Here is a 25,774-nt window from a genome sequence, read left to right as displayed (position 1 = left end):
TCCAATTATGCAGGTGTCCGGAGATACCATAAGATTTTAGTTTTAAAAATAGTTTGTTGTATACCACTGGATCAAAGGCTTTTCAGAAGTCTATGTAAATAGAGTCTATTACTTTGCCCTGATCAAGTTGTGTAGTCCATATGTTTTTGCAGGAGTTGCAGATTATAGGATAATTTTTTTCCAAAGTCAAATTGTTTGTTAGAGAATAGGCTGTTTGTTTCTAAGTGGAGGAAAATGGTTTGGTTCATAATTGATTCCATGACTTTGCAGGTGACGCAACATAAAGAGATTGGTCTGTAATTTTCAACTAGGCTGGGGTCTTTCTTTTTAAAGATGGGTATGACCGTGGCTTGTGACCATAGTTTTGGCAAGGAGCTGGTCTTGAAAGATTTTTCAAAGATTATGCTTAGAGGTTCGGCTGTGGCAGTGGGTAGCTTTTTTAAGAAGTAGGCACATATTCCATCAGGTCCAATAGATAGAGATGGTTTTAGATTTTGTAGTGCTTTTTCTGTTATCTTCTGTAAAATCTATATGTATTAGATTGTTGCAATTGTCTGTGGTTCGACTATGAGATATTGGACATGAGCCACTGACTGGGCTAAATAATGTGTTAAAGAGGTTGGCTTTAATTGTTTCATCGTTACAGTCTTTACTGTTAGGTCCTTTTAGGGGTGGGATGGATCTAGGGTCTTTACGTTTGTTGTTTACAGGTGGAATTCATGTGCACAGGTGGAATTCATGTGTAGAAGATTTCCTATTGTTTAATGTGATAATTGGTGCATTCAGTCTTTATCTGGTGGCATACGTTTTTGTAGTGGCTTTTAAAATTGGCAACATGGCCAGATTTGTTTTTCCACCAAAGGGATTTCGTTTTAGATTGGAGCTTCCTTATTGTTATAGGTAATTTGTTTTTTTCTGGTTTTGTGGGTTCTGGTTTTGTGGTATGTATAGTTTGCTGACTCTTTTGACTTCAAGTAGAAAAAATGTTATAATGGTCTTCGGCAGTATTACATCCAGTGAATAGAATTTGCCAATCAAGAGATGAGAGGTCAGTGTCTATGAGATCATAGTTGGCTTTTTTAAAGTTATAGTTGGGGATCTTGTCATTATGATGTTTTTTGTACAAGGTTGAGTGTATGGGTTCAGTTGTACATTCCTTTTGGGTCCAATTAATAAGAGGTAGATTGAGGTCACCAAGAAAGATAAGAGTGTGTGGGCAGAAGAATGCTCATGTTAGTAGTGAAGTTAACTTGTTTGCATGTACAATGTCCTAAGAGGTATGTAAGGGGCATGCATAAGCACACAATCGTGCCTACCATCCCTATCCTATTGTTCCCAATTATTCGTACCTATTTCCTGTATTTATACTTACGTGTATTCTTATCTCTATTATCTTGTAAGTGATTGACAAATAAAATAAATAAGTAATAAAAAATAAAATAATCGGGGGCTCTGTAACATAATAAGAAGTGAAGTGTGATATTTAAGGACAGTTTGCAGACAATGGCCTCAGGAAGAGCAAGTTCCTGGGTAACTGGAATATTTTTAGGGACTTTTTATAGAAGATAGCAACACCACCTTCTCTACGGACTTCATGGTCAGATCGGTAAACATGATAGTCTATTACTGTGGTAATGGAGTCAGGAAGGGATGCATTCAGCCATGTTTCACAGACAAGTATAATGTCATATTTAGCCGTATTTAGTAAGAGGAGAAATTCAGGTATTTTATTTACGAGGCTTCTTACATTAAGTAGCTTACAATTAAGGTCAGCAGTAGTTGGTATATTAAGTCTGGGGTGTTATGTAACAGTTGCCAGTATGTTTGAATTCTAAAGTCCCAATTTAACCTCTTCATTTCCTATGATTTTCTCCCATCAGTTTTTGCTTGCAGGCAAATGATACTTTTTGCAGATTTTCCAGTGCACCATTGTTGCTACTTTGTCATGCCATTGCCTGTATGATCTTCTTGCACCAGCTTACCAGGTTTCTTCTGTTTCTTTGCATAGGTGGCACTTACTGTCTGTTACTGTCTTCTCAATTCTGGGTTTGTATGCATTTGTTCTTAAGACTTGGGCCTGTGCAGCTAGAATTAGTCCTCCGGTCTCTTTCTTCAACTTTCCTGCTCTTAACCATTACTAGGTCTTGTTATTATCTGCTTTTCCTGCTATTTTTCTTTTTAAATTATTATTCTTTTTCGCATTTTACAAATCTTGATCTTAACATTAATGGTACAGTGACATCATTATTACATATACCAGTCTCATGTAAATATATACATTTATATACATTCATATACATTTGTCTACAATTTTCTTACCTCTATTATTCTTTTTTCTATTGTTCAACTATTTGTACCAATTGTCCCAAAATTCATAATACTCTGACACTTCCTTATCCTTTAATTTTAACATAAGTTTATCCATTTCAGCACAATCTAAGATTTTTTGAATTACTAATTCCTCTGAAGGTGTGTTATTTTGTTTCCAACATTGTGCAAATGCTATCCTCGCTGCTGTCAATATATGTAGTAGAATATATTTAATCTTTTTATTATATTTTCCTTTAATTATTCCCAACAAGAACAAATCCAGTTTAAACTATCTGATCTACTATTTCTTGTATCCAATTCCATATTTTGGTCCAGTACTTTTGGGCTTCTGGGCATAACCACCACATGCGATAGAAGGTACCTTGGTTCTGTTTGCATTTCCAGCATCTTGGATTCATATTAGAGTACGTTTTGGCCAATCTCATTGGTGTCAAATGCCAACAGTAAAACATCTTGTATATGTTGTCTTTATAAGCTTGTTAATGTGTAATTTTTATTCCAAATTTTATTCCAAATTTTATTTCCTAATCTTCTAAGTCTATATTATGTCCAATATTTTTTGCCCATGTTATGTTGCAACCTTTTACTACCTCCTCTTCCAAAGCAAATTTTAATAAATAATTATACATCCTTGTTGTGAATTTCTCCTCAGGGCCTACTAAAATTTTATCTAGTTGTTGTAATCAGTATAAAATCCAAATTCTTCTACGTCTTTTTTGTATCTGGTTTGCAGCTGGAGATATGGCCACCAACCTATGATTACGCCTTGCTCTTTTAAAGCCTGATTTGTTTTTAATTTTCCCTGATTATCTAATTTTTTTTGTATCTGGCCATTTTGCCTAAATCCAATGTATTGGGGTAGATCATCGCTTCCATGGTGGGTAGCCAGGCCAGTATTTTCATATGATGTTTTTCCTAATTTTATTCCAAATCTGTATCAGACAATCCCTCATTTTGTGTCCGTAAAAATATATATGTTTCTTACTTTTCTTTTCCCATAAGAAGCCATACCAACCCATCTGTAAATCATGACCCTCCTGGGTTAAAATCCTTTTGTTGTTCAAATTGACGCATTCCTTGATCCATATCAATACTGCATTATAATAGAAGTCCCACTCTGGAAGTCCAAAGCCACCTCTACTTCTACTATCCTGTAACGCTATTAATCTTATTTGAGCTTTCTTACCTGACTGTATGAATTTTAAAGTGATTTTATTCAGTTCCGTAAAAAAATTCTTATCTAATTTTATGGGGATTGTTTGAAATAAGTAAAGTAATTTGGGTAGAATATTCATTTTAACCATGGCAATTCTTCCTAATAAAGATAATTGTAATTTCCCCCATGATTCCAAATCTTTATTTGTTGCAGCAATTTCATATAGTTATTTTCTTTTATCGATGAACATCTCGCAGTTAGCCATATTCCTAAGTATTTTACTTTCTTTGTAATTTGCAGTCCCATTACCCTTTCTTTTCTGTTTTTCTGTTAATTTTTTAGTTAATATTTTAACTAAATATTTTAACTTTTCTCTATTAATTTTGTGACCTGATACTTCTCCATATTTTTCTAATTCTCATGTTAAAATATTTCCTGTCTCCTTTGGGTCTTCTATGAATACCAGGTCATCTGCAAAAGCTTGAATTTTATATTCTTTTTTTATTTTAGTTCCTTTTATTTTTGGATTTTGTCTAATTTGAATTAATATTTCTAGCGTCAGGATAAAACATAGAGGTGACAATGGATATCCTTGCCTTATCCCTTTCATTATTTTAAATGTCTCTGTATTCTCCCCATTTAGTAATATACTCGCCTTTTGAGTGGAATACATCGCCTCTATCATTTTCTTGAATTTGTCTCCTAAATTCATATCTTTAATTTGTTGTATCATAAACTGCCAATTAAGATTATCAAAAGCCTTTTGTGCATCCAGAAAAACTAGAGCAGCTCGCTTTTCTGGAAAGGTCTTATAATATTCCAATATGTTTATTGCTGTTCATGTATTATTCCTAATTTGTCTTGTTGGCAGAAATACATTTTGGTCTGAATATATAGATTCATTTAATAATTTTTTCAGCCTTTCTGCTACTATAGTTGTGAATATTTTGTAGTCGGTATTCAACAATGATATTGGCCTGTAATTTTGAATTTGTTTGTTGTCTCTACCCTCTTTTGGTATTAAAGAGATATATGCCTCCCTCCAAGATTCTGGTAATCTTGCTTCCATCAATACGTCATTGTATACTTCCAGTATTAATGGTTCTATCAGTTCACCTATAGTTTTGTATATTTCCCCTGGGAGCCCATCTGGTTTTTTTTTAATGTATTGGCCACATAGTGCTTTGTCTTCCCATGTCTCCATTCTGTTCTTTATTTGGTCTTTTTTGTAAGCCAGATTGGTCTCTCCAGTAGTCAGTAAGCCTTCCTGGTATACTAACTTTAGTACATCTTCTTCATTGTCCTTCAGATATTCTTCCAATACCCATTTTTCCTTTTTCAGCCATTTGATGTACTGCAACATTCCACACCCACCTCTTTTCTTTGGAAGGTAGATTCTGTCAATGTCATTGCAAGAAGAAGGACATGATTCATTGTCATTATTTTTTCAGGTCTTCCTATCCATTGCTTTTAGTTCTGTTTGAGTTCAGTCCAATATTCTAATGTATGTAATGAATGGAATTGCTCAGGTGTTGATTGCCTTGATTGTATTTACTCCATTAAGTTTGGACTAAGATCTTCTTCACTTTATTGATGTATTCACATTTAGCTTCTTCTTGACTTTAGTGTGCTTGATGTTGTCAGCTTGAAGGATACCGAAGACTCTTTATGTTATTTCACAGAATATCTTGATTCCTTCAGTTTTCACTATTTTTCCCTGTTTGATGGTAAATGTGGCACATTTGTCCACTGCAAACTCCATGGCAATATTTTGGCTGTATATATGAATAGTGTTGAGCAATTATTCTATTTCTGATGGTGTCATTTTACCAACCTCAGAAGGATGGAAAGTTGAGTCAACATTTAGCTGGGGAGGATTGAACTGTTGGCAGTCGGCAGAGTTAGCCTGCAATACTGCGTTCTATCACTGTACCACCATGGTTTTTCAACCTTTAAAATAGTTAAAATTTTGGACTAGACCTGGAAAGACTTGAGTAAGTCTAAAGCCATTTTCAACCATAAAAAATCTCAGACTTGGAGTTATTAATTCTTAGCCCAAACTACTTCACAAGGATTGTTGCTACAATGAAAATGGAACAGAACTGCTTACTTGACACACTGAACTCCAGAAAGAAACTGGAGTGGGTGGGCTGTAAATCTCATAAATAATTTTATTCCCAAAATAGTTAACTTCTAAATTAATACAAGCAGTCCAGATTTCAAAATAATCTTCTGCATAATGAGATATCAGCAGCAAAAAAATTAATTCAAAGATAGAAAAAGAAACAAGATGTTCAGTTATGTGTGTGTGCGTGGTGTCTTTCTCTGCACTACATTTCATGAATGTCATGAAGTGGCTAGGACCCATGAAAGAATCTCAGACACTGATAACAAATTTGCCATTTCAGTAAGATATTTCTGCAACTTGAATTAATAGGGTTAGGAATTTTGTAAGTCCAGATATCCTTGTGGGAGACTAGAGACAACCTTGAAGCCCCATCAGCACCGGACAGAATTTGACTGGAAGACTGCCCTATCTTCCTCAACTATCCCCTCACTTTAAAACAATGAATACTTAGGCCGCGTGTTCCCCTTTATTCCTATGGCCATCCAACGGCTGTAAATGAAGAAATATGGGGAAGGTTAAACATGTGTATCCCGTTCGCGGACATTTCCTTCGGAGCCTTGACTGTGTAAAGACAGATCAATCCTACTGCTATGACTTTTTCTCAAAAAAAGCAAGCATACTCGACAAGTGAGATCGGGAGGAATTGCCTCCTTCTGATTCCCCAGCCGCGTCAGGGGATCCTTACCTGTATTGCCTGATCGTGAGAACTTCGCGAGGCTCCACGGGAAACCCAGGCAGGGAGCGGCAAAGGTATTCCTCCAAAGCTCCCTGGCAAAATTGGTGCTGTTCCCGCACTTCAGTAGTATCAGGTTCACTTGCCATTTTTGCGGAGGTGAATTCGCTTCAGACCACCGGCTGATCTTTTCGCAGAGCAAAGGTTACAGGAAGTGAAGCCTACCCAGTCTACGCCTAGGACGTAATACCGTCCACTTTTGGAGGCGGGCAAAGAGATCCCGTAGTGTGGTGAATGCCTTTCTACGCAATTTACATTCTCCTCTTAGAAGTAACATCGCACTTTCTGAAAAAACAGATTTCTTATAGCTGCGATCCTAATCAGACTTTCGAAGATTCACCTGACGCGCTCCAAATGTGAATAGACTGCAGTTCCCATCATCCTTGGGTACATATTGCTGGATGAGGGAAGTGGTAGGTCAACGAACGTAGACTTGTTACGAAAGGCAGTTCTGTTAAAAACTAAGAGAGAAAGTAGACTTATCCTGAATTGCACTTGCTTAACCTTCTAAAAGGTGCCATAATTTGAAAGCATGTGATACCATTCCAGAAATCTTTTAACGCCGGAACAATGTTTGCAGGAAGTGGGTTGCGGCGGGGATGGCTTTTGCTGCTACCCCAGGAAGCGTTGGAGACATAGACGTGTCTCTATTGAAGGGATTGACTGGTTTGAGCTGAGTTGAGTGGCTGGACACCGGTGGAAATCTAGACGTCTAAGTTTTTTTGGTGAAAGAGGGTGCTGTTTTAGAACTGCAGGCCCCGATCATGACCACCTCGGGGAACCAGATAGAACAGCTACGGCGGCGCATCCAAGAACTGGAGGAAGAGCTGGTCCGAGAGAGAGGAGGCAGTCGGGGCCTACGAGCACGGATCGCGGAGATGAGCCCCGAGGTGACGGACTCCAATCCGTACAGGTGAGTGGTAGCCGAGGCGAGGTCTGGGTGAAGGACGACGTGCGAAGGGGAGAGGCCGTTGGTGGGGCTGCCTTAGCTTCCTCTACCAGCTGGGCACGAAGCCTCTTCTGGATGCAAACTCAGTTCGATTTTTCCTTGGAATTTCGGAACTAAATGTTTAAAACTATGTTCAGAGAAACACCATCGTTCTTAATCATAGAACAAATGTTTGCAGCCACATTGCAGTTCACATTCGTTCTTTGAAGCAGCAATACTACGTGACAGGAAGTGTCTCGGAGTCTGCTGTTCGAGATCGTGATGGGCTTTGCGAACCAATACTCCCTGAATCATAATCATAAGGCTGGAATGTACCTCGGACTAGAGTCGAAATCCCTGATCAAGGCAGGAGCCTTATAAAATCCCAGTCAAATGATTGCCCAGTCTATTTTTGAAAATCTCCAGTATAGAGCACCCACAGTCCCAGGACACAAGCAATTCCATTAATTGCTCTCATGTTAGAAATTTTTTTCTTACTTCTAGGTTGACAAATGTAAAGCAGTACTATCACTTCTCATTGCCACTATTCCTTTATTTTATTTTTTAAAACAAGTTTTATTAATTTTTAAAACACACAAATTATCATTATTCATTACATGTTTAAACCTTTTTCCATTGTAAATTTAACAAGTCAGATAAATTATGATTCTGTTTTAAACCATTTCCATATAACATACCAAAACCTCTTATTCAATTTCTCTTTACTTCTCTTTACTCTTATTCAATATCATTATTATTATTTCATCTGTTTCTTTCTGACTTAGTTACCATTATTCTCATTCTATATTTCTACAAGTTTTTACTAATTCTCCCCCCAAAAAAGACATATACACACAACACACAAAACATAAAAAAATCTTTTTGGAAAGTAACTTGGACCCAGGTGTCTCTCTCTCATGGACTTCAATTATATTCATGCTCATCTTACATATCATTACTTATTTTATTTACCATTCTAAGCCTTCTATATTAACTTCTCCACATATTTCACACTTCTTAATTCTACCTTAATTAATCATCTTAGTTTGAATCATTATATTTGTATCTTTTGTCCATTTTTATCATCCCTTTGTCTCATTCCTTATGAAAAAAAGAAAATCAGTTTCTCCTGAAATCATTAATCAGGGTATGATGCCTTTCTATCTCCCCCCTAAGTTAATCAAATTAATCTTTAAAATAATATCTAATACCCAATCAGATTTTGCTTGGTACATTCTATCTAACTAATACATCCAATACAATTAAGTGCATAATTAGACAATAAATCCAAATATTAAAAAAAAAATACTATAATAAAAATTTTATAATAACATCAATACCATAATTTTATTAAACTCTTTAATTAAAACAATATTCTAAACCTCTCCTATTATTAAGTTTTAAAGCCAATCATTTTTAAACATTTTAACATTTTAATCTCTTATCAACTCTTAAACCATTGCAATACTACCATCTCATCTTATGTACCTTGCAAAATCTTTTTTTTTAAAAAAAAATTATACTTTATCCATTATCCATAAAAATTCCTTTTTTTCATTTAATTTCAAAACGTAGCTTTTCTCCACCTTTTCCCTTTCTTTCTTCTCCCAACAAACCTTTCTACCCCCCCTTCTTCTAGCCTCTGCCTTACCGACTTCCCTTCTCTGTCGTATTCCTTTTCCCCTTTGTTTACTATCATCATATTGGTTTTGCACTTTATTTTTCCCTTTCTTAAATGTTTTTTAGATCTTAAGTCCTTAAGTCCTTTAGTTTTCTTCTTTTCTCTTCTTTTCTTTTCTTTCTCTCTTCCTTCTTTCTGGATCAAATTCTGAGATTCATTAAAGATGGCTCCTTCCTTTCTTTCTTGTTCCTCTGCTGTCTTCATCTGTTGTAATGTTTGTTGATAATTAATAAGCGCCATTTCTAAGAAAAGGAAAGCTTCTTCCACACCATCTTTACCATTTTTTTTTGCTTGTTCATATTCTTTTCTTAGTTCCTCAACAGAAAGAGCCATTATAAATCTTTTCTTTCCTTTTCTCCTTCTTTCTTCTTACAACAACCAGAATATTCAAAAGAAAATAAAAAGATAAAACAGTCCCAAAGTTATCAATCAGTCCAAACCAAGGCAGAGTTCTCACTTTCTCCTTCTGGGGTAATATCAATCAAAGAGAAAGAAAGTCCAAATCTGTTTAAAATCTTATTACAATATATTCTAGTCTTCAAATCCTTAAGGCATCTGCTCCAACAAAGTCTTAGCATACAAATATTTTCTTTTTAATCCTCTCTCTTCCACTCATCGCTTAAAACCAATTTCCACCTAAAAAAATAGGTTTCTTAATATCCAGTTATTTATTCCGTAGGAAAAGAGGGAAAGCTATCCTTTCAGCACCTTCAAACAGCCGCTTTTTCCTCTTCTGGCAGGTATTATTCAGAAAGTCATACTTTTCAGGAATTTTATTAAATATGTCTTAGAGTCCTAGGAGCCAAGAAAAACTTTCTCCTCTCAATCACTTTCTCCACTTCCTCCTGCGCATTCTTACCCGGCTGCCAGCTTCTTTGTGGCGGCCATTACGGACCGCCGCTGCACCGTCCTGGGAAAAGGGGTTCTGCCGGCCAGGAGGGGTCTGCAACACCCCCAGTCCCTTCTCCGGATCCCCCTACCTTCAGCTGCCCCTGCAGGGTCGGCCTAGCTCCGTACCGTGTGGGTCGGAGCCCCAAAACGGCTAGCGCGGCGGGATCGCGCAGCTTCGCAAATCCCTGCCGCTGCTGAAGCCGACAAACCGGAAGTTCCGCCACTATTCCTTTATTGATGTAGCCTGGGACTGTACTGACATTTTTGGCAGTTGCAAAACATTGCTGGCTTAAGTGTGGTCTACAAGGATACCTAGATCTCTTTTACAATTATGATTATTGAGCCAGGTACCACCTATTCTATACCTACGCATTTGATTTTTCTTGCTTAAGGAAACCCCAACTGCATCTTGTTTGATAGGACCCAATGCTCAAGTCTGTCAAGATTTTCTGGATCTTGAGCCTATCTTCCAAAATATTAATTACTCCCTCCAGCATGGTGGTGTCTGCAAATCTTAGGACTTCCTCTTCTATCCCCTCTTCTAGATTTATGGATATATTGAAGAATACTGAGAACTTTGAAATACCCCACTGCATACATCTCTCCATGTAGATGTAGTTCCATTGAGGACTATCTGCTATGGGTCAGCCAATCAAAAATCCATCTAGTCATATCTATCCCATATTGCTCTTAACAAGAAGAAATCTACTTTATCAAATGTCTTGCTGAAGTCTAAGAATGCCGGTATTATGTCCACAGCATTTTGCTGGTTCCCTAATTTAGTTACTTTATCCAAAAAAGGGAATAAAGTTTGTTTGACATGATTTGTTTTTAACAAGCCATGCTTGCAAAGCAACATAAATTTTTGACCTGGCATTATATAATGGAGATCAATGCCTCATATAAGTATATATAATCTTGAATGTTCAGAACAAGTGCATTTCATTTGTCAAAGCCAGAGCAAGAAAGGAATCATGGAAATTATTGTGGATTATCTGAAACTACTGAGTTATAGTAGGGGTGTGATTCCAACATGGCAATGAGCAGAGATTTATCTGAAAAATATATTGTAAAATCTTAAGATGAGTAGAACATATGGAACTTCCTGTTTGATGTATCTGTCTCTTCCAATAGCTTACTGCACAATCTACAATCTAAGCATCTGAATTTTGATTACATGACCATGGGGATGCTGCAATGGTTGTAAGGGTGAAAAGTGATCATAAGTCACTTTTTTGAGTGCTGTTGAAACTTTGAATAGTCACTCAGTGAACAGTTGTAAGTCAAGGACCCATCGGTATACAAAACAAATGTAAAAATGATGTACAATACTCTCACAGCTCTATAGAAGGTAAAATTTAACTGTACAACAGTTAGAAATCTATGGGTGTATTAAATATATTTACATATGCCCATTTACACTAACTCATATATTTCTGAATGTCATAAATTAATTGATACTTCTAAACAGATTGTAGTTTCAATAGATCTGCTGATTGTACAGCAAACCATTTGCTAAATAGAGATTTAAAGTTGAAATAATTTATGAACTGTGGAATTATTCATCTCATATTGGGAAGCTGCTATGTCCTGTAGTGAATTAAAAATTTTTTTTTAACAAACTGCTTTTCTTTCTGCTTCTCTTCTCTGCTGTAGTCGCCTGATGGCACTGAAAAGAATGGGAATTGTGAAAGATTATGAGGTAGGCTAATGTTTTTTTTTTGTAAATAACTTGCCACAAAGTTTTAACTTGATAGGGCAAAGCATTCAAAACTTTGGTTTCTTGTCCTAGAAAATTCGTTCATTTGCTGTGGCAATAGTGGGTGTTGGTGGAATTGGCAGTGTGACTGCTGAAATGCTGACAAGATGTGGCATTGGTAAGGTAATAGTCATTCCTTCATTATAATTACACTGCATTCTTAGTCCTGCATAAAAATATTGGAAGTCTAAGGAGAAATAAATTCTCATTTTTTGAGAGTGTATTCATAGTGTACATTGTAATGCTTGAGTGACAGACATATAAATGATGGCCCATGATGGATTTCCTCAGCTTGCATTTTATAGAATGTGTGCCTTCTCACATTTACATTTTCAGTAATACTACTGCCCTATTTTTGTTCAAAAGACATTTTATTATTTAACTTACACTCTTATTCAATATATTCTAAGAAGCTTACATTAAAAACAATGAGCTAGATGGTTTTTGAACAGCAACTCTGGCTTTCTGGAATTAATTTGAACTTGTTTTAACTTATTGTCCCAGTCTCCTATTGTCCCAGAGTCTGGGTCAAGGTATCTACCACCTCACTTGCCCAGGCTGGTGTGAGGACTTAAAAGGTGTGTAATTATCATATGATGATATTTCATCCAGATCAATGACTGGCCTTTCCCTCCAGTTTTATGCATATTATAAATAACTTGGGGAAGAGGATCAAGCCTGCCAGCATCTCTTACTAGGGTAGACATGACTTGGATCACACGTAAAAGCAGAATGACAGAAAACAAGTACTCTATACCCCAATCCTTGCAGGCAGTCAGACAGAATAATAATACTACCAATTTAACAATTATTGATAAAAAACAAAATGTTTGGAGAGTGGATATTGCAATACCTGGAAACAGCAGAAGAGAAGAGAGACAATTGAAAATAACAGAATGAAAATACATGCAAATAGAAGTAGAACAACGAATGTAAGTATCAATGGTAATACGTGCTTGGGCACAATTCCAAGACATATGGAGCACCACTTAAACATCATTCGCATTGACAAAATCACTATCAGTCAAAAGGCAGCTTTACTCGGAACAGTTTACATCCTGGAACACCTTTTAACACCATCAAACAACATTGATCTATTCCCGTCCTTGGGAAGGAATTGATAAGTGGACTAAATGCAAAATCCAGTCTAAAACATTTGGCTGATCATGCTTCTAAGATCATGCTCATGCTCTATAAGGTTTAACAGGAGGAGAACCATACTTCTCCCATTTAGTTCTTGATTATCCACCAGAATAATCAATGTCCACATACATCAGAAGAGACATGTAAGATACATATTTACTCATTGTAAGATACATATTGTAAGATATGTACTCCTAGAAGATATTTGAAAGAAATTAGAGTCAAGTTCCATTTTAAAATTACAAACTTACAAGTGGTTTAGAAAAGTTGGTGCTTGTCTATTTGATATTCATTAATCACTTAATCTGAAAGTACTCTTCCTTGGACATTGATAATTGAATAAGTATATTGCTTAAAGATTGCTTATCTGTTGCAAGTATTTTGAATACTTGCTGGATCTAACATACTTTGTTAAATCCAAGAATCAATTTTGGATTAGTTGAAAAAATTGTGGCAGAGTTGATCCACTTCTGTGGATATAGAACAGCGTTTTTCATGAAAGCCTTAACTAAATTAACTAATATTAACTAAATTTACTTAGTCTTTATAATTATGTGCCTTTTGCCATTTCAGCTTGAGTTTCAAGGTACCTTTGGCCTACTGTTTTGTTTAATTTTTCAGCTGAACTACGAGCTAGGAAGAAAAGAAATAGATTACTTACATGATAATTCTTAGAACAATCCTCCCTAATTCAAATTAATTATATCCTCTTTAAAAAGGAGCTAATTTGAAGTTATATAGACCATTATATAGACCATTCCAAAGCACACATACATTAGTATAAGTATACAGTATATTATATAATCAAGACTTAGTCTTATTCAGAAATGAATGGAAACCATATATGTATTATTGTATTTTTTTTAGCTGCTCTTGTTTGATTATGATAAGGTGGAACTGGCGAATATGAATAGGCTCTTTTTTCAACCCCAACAAGCTGGACTGAGCAAAGTGAAAGCAGCAGAACACACTTTAAGGTATATGATGGGGAAAACGGGTTTACAAGTATTAACATGGGGATATGTCACACCAACTTTAAAAAACATTACCAGAAAGATAGAACATTGCATTTGATGTGAAAGTTGTTTAAGAAATATTTATGTGAACATCATAAATAGCAGTTTTCTTTTTAAAGGAATATTAATCCTGATGTCTGCTTTGAAGTACATAATTACAACATCACTACTGTGGCCAACTTTCAGCACTTTATGAATAGGATCAGGTAAAAATAGTTTTTAGAAGTGTATTTACAGTATGCATAATAGCACTGTTTGACTTGGTTTTATTAATACTGTAGTAATGGTGGATTAGAAGAAGGAAAACCTGTGGATCTTCTACTAGGCTGTGTAGATAACTTTGAAGCTCGTATGGCAATTAACACTGTAAGTAAATAAATATTCAGAACTCTCATTAATGAATCTTAATTGATGTTTGCTTATTCTTATCCAATACAAATTGAGTGCCTGTTATTAGAAAATTGTGATAGCATGAAAAATCCAGAGCATCAAGCATTATAATCCTGAACTGATTGAGTTCTTTGTGTGGACTCTTTAGGTTCTGCAGTCCCTGGTTTCTGCCTGATGTTGTGCAGTTGTATATACCTCTTATACTATTTTTAGCAAATCAAATGTCATGTCTTTTTCTTAAAGGCTTGTAATGAGATTGGACAAGTATGGATGGAATCTGGAGTAAGCGAAAATGCCGTTTCTGGTCATATTCAGTTGATCATACCTGGTGAATCAGCTTGTTTTGCAGTATGTATCTGACTTCTTGTTCTTTTCTGCTTTAGAGAAATCTTTCATTCATCCAATTAATGGCAATGTATATCTGTGTTAGGACTGTGCAAAGGCATCCTAGATGCTCATTTGCATCCACATACTGGTCCACAATAACTTCCAGCTTGAGATCTAGAAAATGCATATTCATTAGGAATAGAATTTTAATATTAACAATTTATTGCCTTCAGAGGTTTCCTTTTTTGTTAACCGAGAAAGTATTCAAACATCAATCTTTTTTAAAATCCTGCTTTCAGAATTTTTCCCCAAGTTTTTTTATTTCAATCTACATATACACAACAATACATTAACAGTGTGGCATCAATATATCATACATTTTAGTATAGGCAAACTTAATAATACCAATCATATTTCTTAATACACGTATTCACATCAAATCAAAATCCTTCATTGCTTATTTTCAACATTTCAATACTCTCTCCTAGTGCCAACCACCATATCAGTTAAACATACCTAGTAATTTCATTATTCAATTTCCTCTTCCATTTTTTTAAATAAAAAATTCTCATTTGGCAAGCAGTATGGTTTCAGGTTTCACATCTCAATACAACATGACCATAGTTACCTATTCATTTTGTTTGTTCAATTTCATATCACATTAACCTTATTAGTATTAAATATTAAACTTATCCAATTACAATTCATGTTATAACTTATTTCATTTTTCTTAGGATATTCTCATATCTTATTTTACAATGTTATCTAAAATTCTTATCTCATTTCTATGTTCATTTCCCATATTACCTTTTTTTGTCATATTTACAATTTTATCAATCCTTATTTTATTAATTCAAAATTGTCCCCTCTAGCCACCTTCAATTTACCTTAATACCATCTCCCTATTTACTATATAACACACACACATATTATAATTTTTGTCAGATTCCGCATTACATTTTCTCAATCACCTTATAAATCATCAAAAATATTACAAAAATATTAGTCATCATTACAAAAATATTAGTCTAATTAATCAATTAATTATATTAATCTTTCCATAATGGTTCTCATTTCATCATTTTTTTTCTTATACATCTAATCATCAATTAATATATAATATTCTCATAATATCCCGATTCCATATTTATTTTATTAAATTCCATATCTAGTGTAATGATAATTCTTTAATAACAAGAGAGAAAAAGAAAAAGAAACTAAAAAAAATCCCATCAGTTACATACTTACCTATTTTCAGTACTTATTTGTATATATTACAACATATTACCCTGCGGAATCTCCTTCGCTATCCTTTTTGTCACCCATTGTCTCTCGTTCTTTTAACAATATTGAAAGATATGAAAATATCTTTTCATCCTTGTTTGCTTCCTATTTCTCTTTATTTTCTGATCCTTTCTCTTAATTCCCCTTTTCCCCATTCTTATTCCCCTCCATTTCTCATTCCAATTATTAACTTTTTCTCCCTCCCTCTTTTGGTTTTTCTTTTTTTCGAACTTCCCTTTTTGGCTTTTTCCCTCTCCTTTTTTCTATTTTCCGAATCATTCTCCCTTTTTTTATCACATCAGCCCACACATTTTTTATTTTAATTCCTTTCCCCCCCTGCTTAAATAATTGTTGTTCCCTTTGTTCTTCAAAACTGGCTTCTTCTTTGTTAAACTCCTCCCCCCTCTGGTTTACTTTGTTCTTCTACAAGCTGGGTCACCATTTCTAATTTCTGTGATACGTAATTACACATTTCAAGTTTAATTTTCATCATTTCCCTTATACCTTGCAAGTCCAATCTTATTCCAATAAATAATTCCTCCATTATAAATTCTCCTTTTTTCCTTTTCTTTCCTCTTCCTTAATAGATGTAGTCCCAAAGTCCAGTATATTATTTCAGCCAGTGTCTTTTAAGTTTATTTTCAACAATCAATGTCCTTAAGTCTTTGTTCCAGATCTTCAAGTTGGCCCTTTCCCAACTATTTCCCACAGTCACTGGGTGGTTCTATGTCAATATTTTCAAATATCTTCCACTTTGTAGAATTCTAATGTCACTTTCCAGGGTTTTTATTTTTTATAATAGTTTCTGCTACTTTCTTTTAAATTCCAAAGTCCAATTTCTTAGAAAGACCAAGCACTTTTTTAAAAAAGTCATTGAAGTTTTTCCTGTACCATCAGGTGTGCTCTTGAGTCTTTTCCACAATCCACTCCTTCCTTAACTTTAACATTCTTTGTTAAATATAATACTTTTATTAAATTCGCTAATTTCAATCTATTATTTCTTTTCTTTTCAACACACTCAATTTCAGCATTTAGTTATGCCCTTTAAGTGCCAATAATCCAATAGTTGTCCAGTTTAATTTCTAATTTCTTGTTGTGTTCAAATATTTTCCTTTAAATTTTCTCCTCCAAGTTAAGCCAATACAATAATTCAAGCCAATTTTATAAAATCCAATTTCTTTCTCACTTTCTCTGGTCACTGCTTCCACACACTTTCCTCCAATATAGTCCTTTATTTTTTAATACCGGGGTAACTCAAAATCCATGTATTTTGCCTGGTTCACACTCCGTTTGCTGCTTCTCCGCTCCAGCACAGTCTTAGTTTCCGGGCTGTTCTTTACCTTCGTGATGGCATTTTGGGGCCATAGTTACAGCTTGCCTTTAGAAGGGGTTTTTCCTGTCAGGGCGGGGAGTTGTGGCTCCCCTCAACCCTCCAGGTGATTCCCCCTTTCTTCACCACCCTTCCAGGGTGGTTCTGCTCCTGATTGGGACCTTCCAGCAAGAAGCAAAACTGCGCACAATCGCAGATTCCACTCCGACACCAATGACGAGCAAACCCCTTTCAGAATTTTTAAAGGTCCTCTGGAAAGGTCTCAAGAGAGGCCCAGTTATATTTTCAGATCAAGTGTTTACATTCAGTCTTCCAACTATTCCAGAACAGTGCTGAGAGTAGTTTGGAATGAGTAATTGGCCCAAAGTTCCCCAAAAGACTTCCAGAGTTGAGGTTAGATTCGGACCTGGATCTAGTGTACCTTTTCAAGCACCACATTTTACTTTGCTATAAAACCATGCAAGATACATAATCTTGTCTCTAAAAAATGGGATTTGGATGATAAAATAAATGCCATTGACCTTTTTTTTCTGTCTCTTTGGCAATACCAATCATAGTTTTTTTCCAATTGCTATTTTTAGACAATTTCTACAATATTTCCTAACTTGCAGTAATTCTTTATACTTGGATTTGCGTCTCACTCAGGCTGGTTAACAGCAATGGATAAGTCCCTGAAAATAAGCTGGGTTACAACAGTCTGCTTTCAGTAACTCCAAACCTCTTTGGGCTTTTATAAGGATTTGGGATTTAGCCCAGATTAATGACTTAAATATATTTTTTCCATACTGTAAACTCATGGTTATAAACATCTTTTCTGTATCTTTTTCTTTTTGTTAGTGTGCACCTCCACTTGTCATAGCCGCAAACATAGATGAGAAAACTCTGAAACGAGAGGGAGTTTGTGCAGCCAGTCTTCCCACCACTATGGGAGTGGTTGCTGGTCTTCTTGTGCAAAATGTCCTGAAGTATGTGGCTAAATCTTTAAGTTGCCTTAATTTTAAAACCTCAAAGTGTAGTTTTTTGTCAATGGATCTTCTAGAATAAAATCTTTTGAATTTGATTCCTTGTTTTGATACAAGCTTTTAAATTCTAACATTTTCTCCAGATATTTATTAAACTTTGGAATGGTGAGCTTTTATCTCGGCTACAATGCACTGCAGGATTTCTTTCCCACCATGACAATGAAACCAAATCCACAATGTAGTGACAGAAACTGCAGAATGCAGCAAGAACAGTATAAGGTAAAATACAAACTCCAAAAATAGGTTTCTTAGTTCTCCAGTTAGTTCATTATTCATTTAGAACCTGCTAGAGGAAAAAACTCTTGTAGTGTTTTCTCCCACATAAGTAAATTTCAGGTAGTCATTATTAGTGATAGTGTATAGTGTATAGTGATTTTGTATATCCATTTTTGGTAAATGCAGATTTACCTTTAAATTTTATTATCCTCAGCAAAATCTTTCATATATCTTCAGTTTGGAGTTTGTCATTTTCTTTGAAAATTTTTGGAGTGATATGTGTATGCTGTCTTTGTGCAAAATGGCAGGTGCATAAATATATTTTTTAATATTTTGTTATTCTTAATTTTGTTGCCCACAATTGTTAAATTAAACAACAGCCTCACAGATGAGAACTACCTTTATTTAATTTTGTTTTTGTGTTGTTAAAAAGCTTTAGTTGTTAGTTTTGGTGTCTTTATATTTCCAGAAAAAAGAGGCAGTGAATCCAAAAGAAGAATTAATAGACCAGGAAGAAGAAATAATTCATGAAGACAATGACTGGGGTGATTTTTTTTAAAAGACTCCTGAAGATAATGCATGTTCCTATATTTAATTGTTTAAAACTAATCCCTTAGTGATATCAGTTTATTTCTTTGTCTCTGAGGATCCTCAGGCAATTTTCAAAAGGAAATCAATAAAATTATTATTACAATTTGAGGATCACAAAACTTCTTACAGTAGACAGGGAAAAAGGGCGAATTTTAGGGAAGAAAACTAATCCTAGCAGACAGAGTCAAACTGCCCTGTCAATATTTTCAGAGGACATTACTGTATACCATTTATTTGAAAGCAAACCATATTAAGAGAAGTTGGTTAGTTAGAAGTTAGAAGAATGCAGACACCGACTGTTTGCCTTGAAATGCCCACAAAAAGGCAGGCTGATTATTTCATGAAACTTTATGAGGGAGAAAGTTACAGTATGACGTCCTTTCTCTAGGGAATCACTAAACCATTAAAGGACTTGAGAAAATGCAGAAAAAAATTGTACATATTATGAATAAGAAGAAAATTTAATGGCCATACTGTTCATAATGTATGTTGGTTGTTTAGTGCAGCATAAATAGCAGTAAAACTCAGTAAAACTTTCTAAATATTACTTATTTCTATTTTGATTCTCAGGGATAAGCAAACAATTAGTTATATACCTGTTATATTTTGAAAAAACTTTTTAAGATGATCATGATTCTATTAAATTACACAATTTTTATTTTTATGTTTTTGGGGGAATGTTCAGGTATAGAGTTAGTTTCGGAGATTTCAGAAGAAGAGCTGAAAGATGATTCTAGTTCAGTTCCTGATCTTCCAGAAGGAATTATGTTGGCTTACACAATACCAAACAAGGTAATAAAAATGCTTGGCATTCAAGTTCTTGAAATTTGGTTTTAGGATCTAATCCATCATATCTTGTTTAGAATGGGTTTAACTAGGTTTTGCTAAACTGATTTAAAGCTGTTGTTTTCTAAGCACACTTTATTTCCCCAAGATGTATTATTGAAGTTGTCTATTAATGTGAAAATAGTTGCTGAAGTATAATCATTGGCTTGTATTAGTATACCTGCCAAATTTGGTTATCTCTACCCTGTGGAACAAATGCTTTGCTTCAGTGTGTAGTCCTTAATGGAACTGCATCTACATAGAGGAAAGTATGCAGTGGGATATCCCAAGATTCTGTCTTTGCACCCTTACTTTTCAATATCTTCATAAAAGATTCAGATGAGGATACAGAAGGGGAATTCACCAACTGCAATGAATGAATAAGCTGCTGGAAAAAGTCAACATTCTAGATGATAGGCTCAAGATACAGAAGGAACTTAACAAAATTACAAAATGAAATTCGTGATGAGTAAAGTAAGGTTTTACACTTAGGCAAGAAAATACACGGATATAGGTGATACCTGTCTTGGTAATAGTAATAGTTTATAATATCTAACAGGATCATGGAGTTTTAGTGGGCAATCACTTAAATATAGCCAACAGTCTGCTGCACTCTTCAAAAAAACTAATGCAGTTCTAGGCTGCATTAAGATCATGTGAAGTGTTATTACCATTTTATAGTGCTTGGTAAGATCACAGTTGGAATACTGCATCCATTTTGGGTTGCCACAATATGATGTTGAGACTCCAGAGTTCAAATGAACAACAAAAGTGATTAGAGGACTGGAAGCTAAAACATGAGCAGGAATTGCATGTGTCTAGCAACAGTCAAAGAGCCACGTGGAGAGGTCGTAACCGGAAACGCCCTGTTCAATTCTGGAACTGACCGGAAGTCTGGTTTCCCCCACCATAGCTGCCACAATATGATGTTGAGACTCCAGAGTTCAAATGAACAACAAAAGTGATTAGAGGACTGGAAGCTAAAACATGAGCAGGAATTGCATGTGTCTAGCAACAGTCAAAGAGCCACAGAGGTCGTAACCGGAAACGCCCGGTTCAATTCTGGAACTGACCGGAAGTCTGGTTTCCCCCACCATAGCTTCTCCTCCTAGGGCAGCATCCTTTTTCCTCTGCTGACTGGAAGTCCAGTTTCCCCACCGTAGAGTCTCCTCCTAGCACAGCGTCCTTTTTCCTCTACCTGCCCTAACTGAAAGCCCTATCAGTTGTGGAGCCTACCAGTGACAGGGAGCCACAGCAGATGGATGAAAGAGCCACATGCGGCTTCAGAGCCGCAAGTTGCTGACCCTTGGTCTAGTTTAATGAAGAGAGATTAGGGATGACTTGATAGCAGTGCTCCAATATCTAAGGGGCTGCCACAAAGCACCTAAAGCAGGGGTGTCAAAATCAAGGCCCAGGAGCCGGAGCCGGCCTGGGGGGTCCTTAGATCTGGCCTGCAAGGCTGCAGTGAAAACAAGGACTGGCCCGCGGTGCCTCTGCCAGAGAAAATGTTGCTCAGTAGGGCTGCATGTAGCTGTCCCAAGCTCCATTTTTTCTGGCAGAGGGTTGCAGAAGGCCATCACAGCTGAAAACAGCTCACGAGGGCCATGGGCCCTTGGGAGCGTGTTCTTGCTGGCAGAGCACTTGGGCCACCATAGGTGCCCCCGACCTAAATGACATTGAGCTGGCCATGTCCACACTGGTCATGCCCACCCAGTACCCCAAGGTCAAATACAACCTGATGCAACCCTTAATAAAATCCAGTTTGACACCCCTGACCTAAAGCAGAACAAGAAACAATGGGTGGAAACTAATCAAGTAGAGTATCAACCTAGAACTAATGAGAAATTTTCTGACAGAATAATTAGTCAGTGGAATGACTAGCTTTCAGACGTTTTGGGTGCTACATCACTGGAGTTTTTAACGAAGAGATTAGACAGCCAATTGTCTGAAATGGTATAGTGTCTCCTGCTTGAGTAGGGGATTGGACTAGAAGACTATCAAGATTCCTTACAACTCTTTTATTTTTGGATGAATTGGATGTGAAGGAGTTATTTTTCTTTTCTATCATTAACAGAAAGACTGTATTCCTGCTGGAGAAATGGTTGAAGAATCTGAAGAAAGTCTTGAAGAACTTATTGCTAAAATGAAGAATATATAATATGCAGAATGTGTCAGGGACCCGTTATTTTTAGTGCTTTATAGCTATTTAATGGTTTCTGGCTAAATTTCACTCATTGTATATTTATCACTCTGTTTTGATGATAGTATCATTAAATTTCCATAACTTAATACATTATTAGAAACTATATTTCCAAATTTCCAGAAAGCATTAAAGTAATCCAATAAATTTAATAATATGAGAATAATGGTATATCAAATCAAGCACAAAGATATTTTGTGAATTGTAAAAGTTTTATTTAATAATCTGGCAAAAGTTCTAATGTCCCTTATGTTTACAAAAATTAAAGGTTTCACTAGATGTAGCTATATTTAATTTTTGAAATACTACTCTTAATTCACCCATAATGCTAAATCATGAATTAAGTGTAGAGTTCCTTCTCTAGATGTTTTGAGATTGAATCTTATGTATCTTGTACAGTAATCATGACAGTTGGAAGCCAAAATGAGCAAAGTTGTGCTACTTTACATTCAGCAAGAGCAATAAACCATGATCCAAAATTATTTTTCCGGATTTGCTGTCATATACAGAATATGTAGTTTAAAGAAAATTCAATTGAATTAACCTATAGTGTAAAATTCATTCATTAGCAATATGACTTCCATTTTAAAACATAATTTTGGATTTTACATAATTGTAAAGAAAACAAAACAAATGTTTCCTTCACTGTCATAGAAAGGAGTTTTACACAAACACATGGCATGTAGTACAAAAAAAAACCTTAAAATCATTACCTATGATTTAACTTAATGGGAAAATATTTCACAAACACTCACTAAACACTAAAATCCTTTTCTGAACCAAGTCAAGAATGAAAATAAACCCAAAGGTAGACTTTACAAGCTAGAGAAAATGGATGAGAGCCTTTGGTGGAACAGAAACCTTAATTTAGTTTCAATATAGTTTCAATAGTGTTATTTACCTGTAAATTATCCTAGCTATGTAGCAAGTGTTGACATTATAAACTGTAATATATCTGGGATATTTTGAATAATGCTTATAGATGAAAGTAAATTTAAAAGATTTAGAACAAAAAAGTATGAATTGAATATTAGATGACAGCAAAGGATGCATATGCAATTAGTCCTCAACTTATGATCATTCAGTTACAATAGCTGAACAAATTATTATGTCTGGTCCTTGGGAGTTCCAGCTGCGCCTGATCAAATGATCGTGATTTGAGTGCTTGGCAACTTGCTCACATTTAAATGACAGGTTACAGTAGCCTGTAATCATGTGACTGCCATTTTCTTTCTTCCCCAAGAATTTTATTAAGATTGTCATGATACAAAATACAAATGAAAATAAAAATAGGAGAAAAAGGGGAAAGAGAAAGGGGAAGGAGAGGTGTAAAAAATGAAAGGGGGAAAAAGCATTCACTTTGAACTTTTTTCAACACAGTAAAATATAAAATATAATAGAGTCATGGTGGCACAGTAATTGGAATGCAGTACTGCAGGCTACTTCTGCCTGCAATTTGGCAGTTCGAATCTCACCAGGCTCAAGGTTGACTCAGCCTTCCATTCTTCTGCAGTCAGTAAAATAAGAATCCAGATTGTTGGGGCAATATGCTGTAAACCATTTGGAGAGCACTATATATAAGTATATAAGTCTAAATACTTTTGCTGTTGCTATAGCCTCCAAGTTCTTACTTTACCAATTTAACAAGTACTAGCCACTAATATAACAATAGAATAGAATTATTTATTGGCTAAGTGTGATTGGACACACAAGGATTTTGTCTTGATGCAAATGCTCTCTGTACATAAAAGATACATTCATCAAGAGTCAAGAATCACAAGGTACAACACTTAATAATAGTCATAGGGTACAATAAGCAATCAAATCATACTAGGAAACAGTTAATATAAATCGTAGGAATACAAGCGACAAAGTTACAGTCATACAGTCACAAGTGGGAGGGGATGGGTGTTGAGTGATGAGATTAATAGTAACAGTAGTGCAGACTTTGTAAATGGTTGGACAGCATTGAGGGAATTATTTGTTTAGCAGAGTGATGGTGTTCGGGGAAAAACTGTTCTTGTGTCTAGTTGTTCTGGTGTGCAGTGCTCTATAGCGCCATTTTGAGGATAGGAATTGAAACAGTTTATGTCCAGGATGTGAGGGGGTCTGTAAAAATTTTCACAGCCCTCTTTTTGACTCTTGCAGTATACAGGTCCTCGATTGAAGGCAGGTTGGTAGTAATTGTTTTTTCTGCAGTCCTAATTGCTCTCTGAAGTCTGTGTCTGACTTATTGGGTTGCAGAACCAAACCAGACAGTTATAGAAGTGCAGATGATAGACTCAATAATTCCTCTGTAGAACTGTATCAGCAGCTCCTTGGGCAGTTTGAGCTTTCTGAGTTGGCGCAGAAAGAACATTCTTTGTTGTGCTTTTTTGATTACGTTTTTGATGCTAGGTGTCCATTTTAGGTCATGTGATATGATAGAATCTAGAAATCTGAAGGTCTCCACTGTTGATACTGTGTTGTCTAGTATTGTAAGAGATGATAGTATGGGTGGGTTTCTTCTAAAGTCTACCACCATTTCTACGGTTTTGAATGTTCAGTTCCAGATTGTTCCGGTTACATCACGAGGCAAGTTGTACAACCTCCCATCTGTATGCCGATTCATCATTTTCTCGAATGAGACCAATCACTGCAAACGTCATCTGCAAACGTCAGTATTTTAACAGATGGATCGTTTGAGATGCAGTCATTGGTATATAGGGAAAAGTGGAGAAAGCACACAGCCTTGGGGGGGCCTGGTGCTAATTGTACAGACATCAGATGTGATTCTGCAAGTTTGACACCCCTGAGCTAGACCAAAAAAGCATTAAAGTACAGTTTTAAATCTAGTAAATCCAAACCATCTCTTTAGTATCTTGCAACAATTTATATTTATTCTTTTTTTTCTTTTGCCATATAAAATCTTAGACATTTCCTTTGCCATAGTTTAAATAGAACATTGGTCATTCAGTATGTGGAATAAAAACACATTTGTGGTAAAACATCTTGATATAGATTAATTAGATGTAGAATTTTAGAGTCCATTAATGTTTTCTGCAGTTTAGTTTCTGTAATTTTAATTTCATCCTGTATCTTTTGTATCTGTTGAGATTTCTTCTTCTCCAAACAGCTGAATTGAGTAAAATAACCCCTCATAAAGTTTCACTTGCATCCAAACAGTCATTAAGTCTTTTTCTTTATCCAATTATCAATATATTCCTTTAATTTCTTTTTATACTCCTTAATCATATTTTTCTGTAAAATACTTTTCTAACTATAATTCAAAGACTCATGGGATTGCCATTTGGATCTTCTGTGCTGGCTAACTCAAGAAAATCAATGGGGAAACTGCAGGAAAGGTCTCAAGTTTCTGGGCTAAGTTTTCCTCAATTATGAATCCTCCCTTAACCTCTATTGTTCATTTCATTGTTCATTTGTGCACTTCTGCAACCCCTTCTTGAGCCTCCCAGTACCACCTCCACCATTCATGTGCCTCTCTTTCTCTGATCCTTGTTACATCTCCCTAAAACTTTGCCAGACCTTCCCCTTCCACCACTATACTTTATTTGCAAATATTCCTGCATACCATTAAGTTTTGTTAACGCCCTCTTGAATCTAACAGCACTTTTCTTATACCTTCATATAACTTCCATGGCTTTTGCCATACCTCGTACCCATGCATATCTTTCCTGATTCATTGTGCCCTTCTCGTTCCTGAGCAACACTGCAGCTCCCTTGCACGCTTCCACACATCATCTCAGAACCTCCCACACACCCTCCACCCTCTCTTCCACCCTCATCTATCCCCTGCACTCTTTCCAAGCCTCACTGTTTCCAT

The 25,774-nt window shown here is 35.7% G+C and overlaps 2 protein-coding genes across 3 annotated transcripts in view; one reads left to right on the top strand and one right to left on the bottom strand.

Moving 5' to 3' along the window:
* Window positions 1-6,933, bottom strand: part of ACAD11 (acyl-CoA dehydrogenase family member 11) — a 95,160-nt gene extending 88,227 nt beyond the window's left edge. The window contains exon 1 of the mRNA XM_087947319.1: window positions 6,301-6,933. Coding sequence (XP_087803445.1) covers window positions 6,301-6,437 — 137 coding nt within the window. The 5' untranslated portion in view covers window positions 6,438-6,933. The remainder of the gene's footprint in view (window positions 1-6,300) is intronic.
* A 44-nt stretch (window positions 6,934-6,977) lies between these two features.
* On the top strand, window positions 6,978-22,430 carry UBA5 (ubiquitin like modifier activating enzyme 5). 2 transcript variants are annotated; one of them, XM_026681717.2, is made up of 12 exons: window positions 6,978-7,261; window positions 11,505-11,550; window positions 11,641-11,725; window positions 13,618-13,727; window positions 13,886-13,972; window positions 14,048-14,132; window positions 14,400-14,504; window positions 17,935-18,062; window positions 18,203-18,338; window positions 18,805-18,880; window positions 19,612-19,718; window positions 21,826-22,430. In XM_026681717.2, exons 4-12 carry the CDS (start codon window positions 13,657-13,659, stop codon window positions 21,907-21,909), a joined length of 879 nt encoding a protein of 292 aa, XP_026537502.1. In that variant the 5' UTR covers window positions 6,978-7,261; window positions 11,505-11,550; window positions 11,641-11,725; window positions 13,618-13,656; the 3' UTR covers window positions 21,910-22,430. The 2 variants fall into 2 exon arrangements, with proteins under 2 accessions (XP_026537502.1, XP_026537500.1); XM_026681715.2 differs by having other exon boundaries at window positions 11,641-11,730.
* Window positions 22,431-25,774: the final 3,344 nt, after the last annotated feature.

The sequence above is a fragment of the Notechis scutatus genome, chromosome Z (genome assembly GCF_049901735.1).
Source record: "Notechis scutatus isolate UNSWTSFEM ecotype Mainland chromosome Z, rNotScu1.2, whole genome shotgun sequence".
NCBI classification, from domain to species: Eukaryota; Metazoa; Chordata; class Lepidosauria; order Squamata; family Elapidae; genus Notechis; species Notechis scutatus.
Note: the sequence above shows the minus strand (reverse complement) of the source record. Positions and strands in the feature narration are given on the sequence as shown.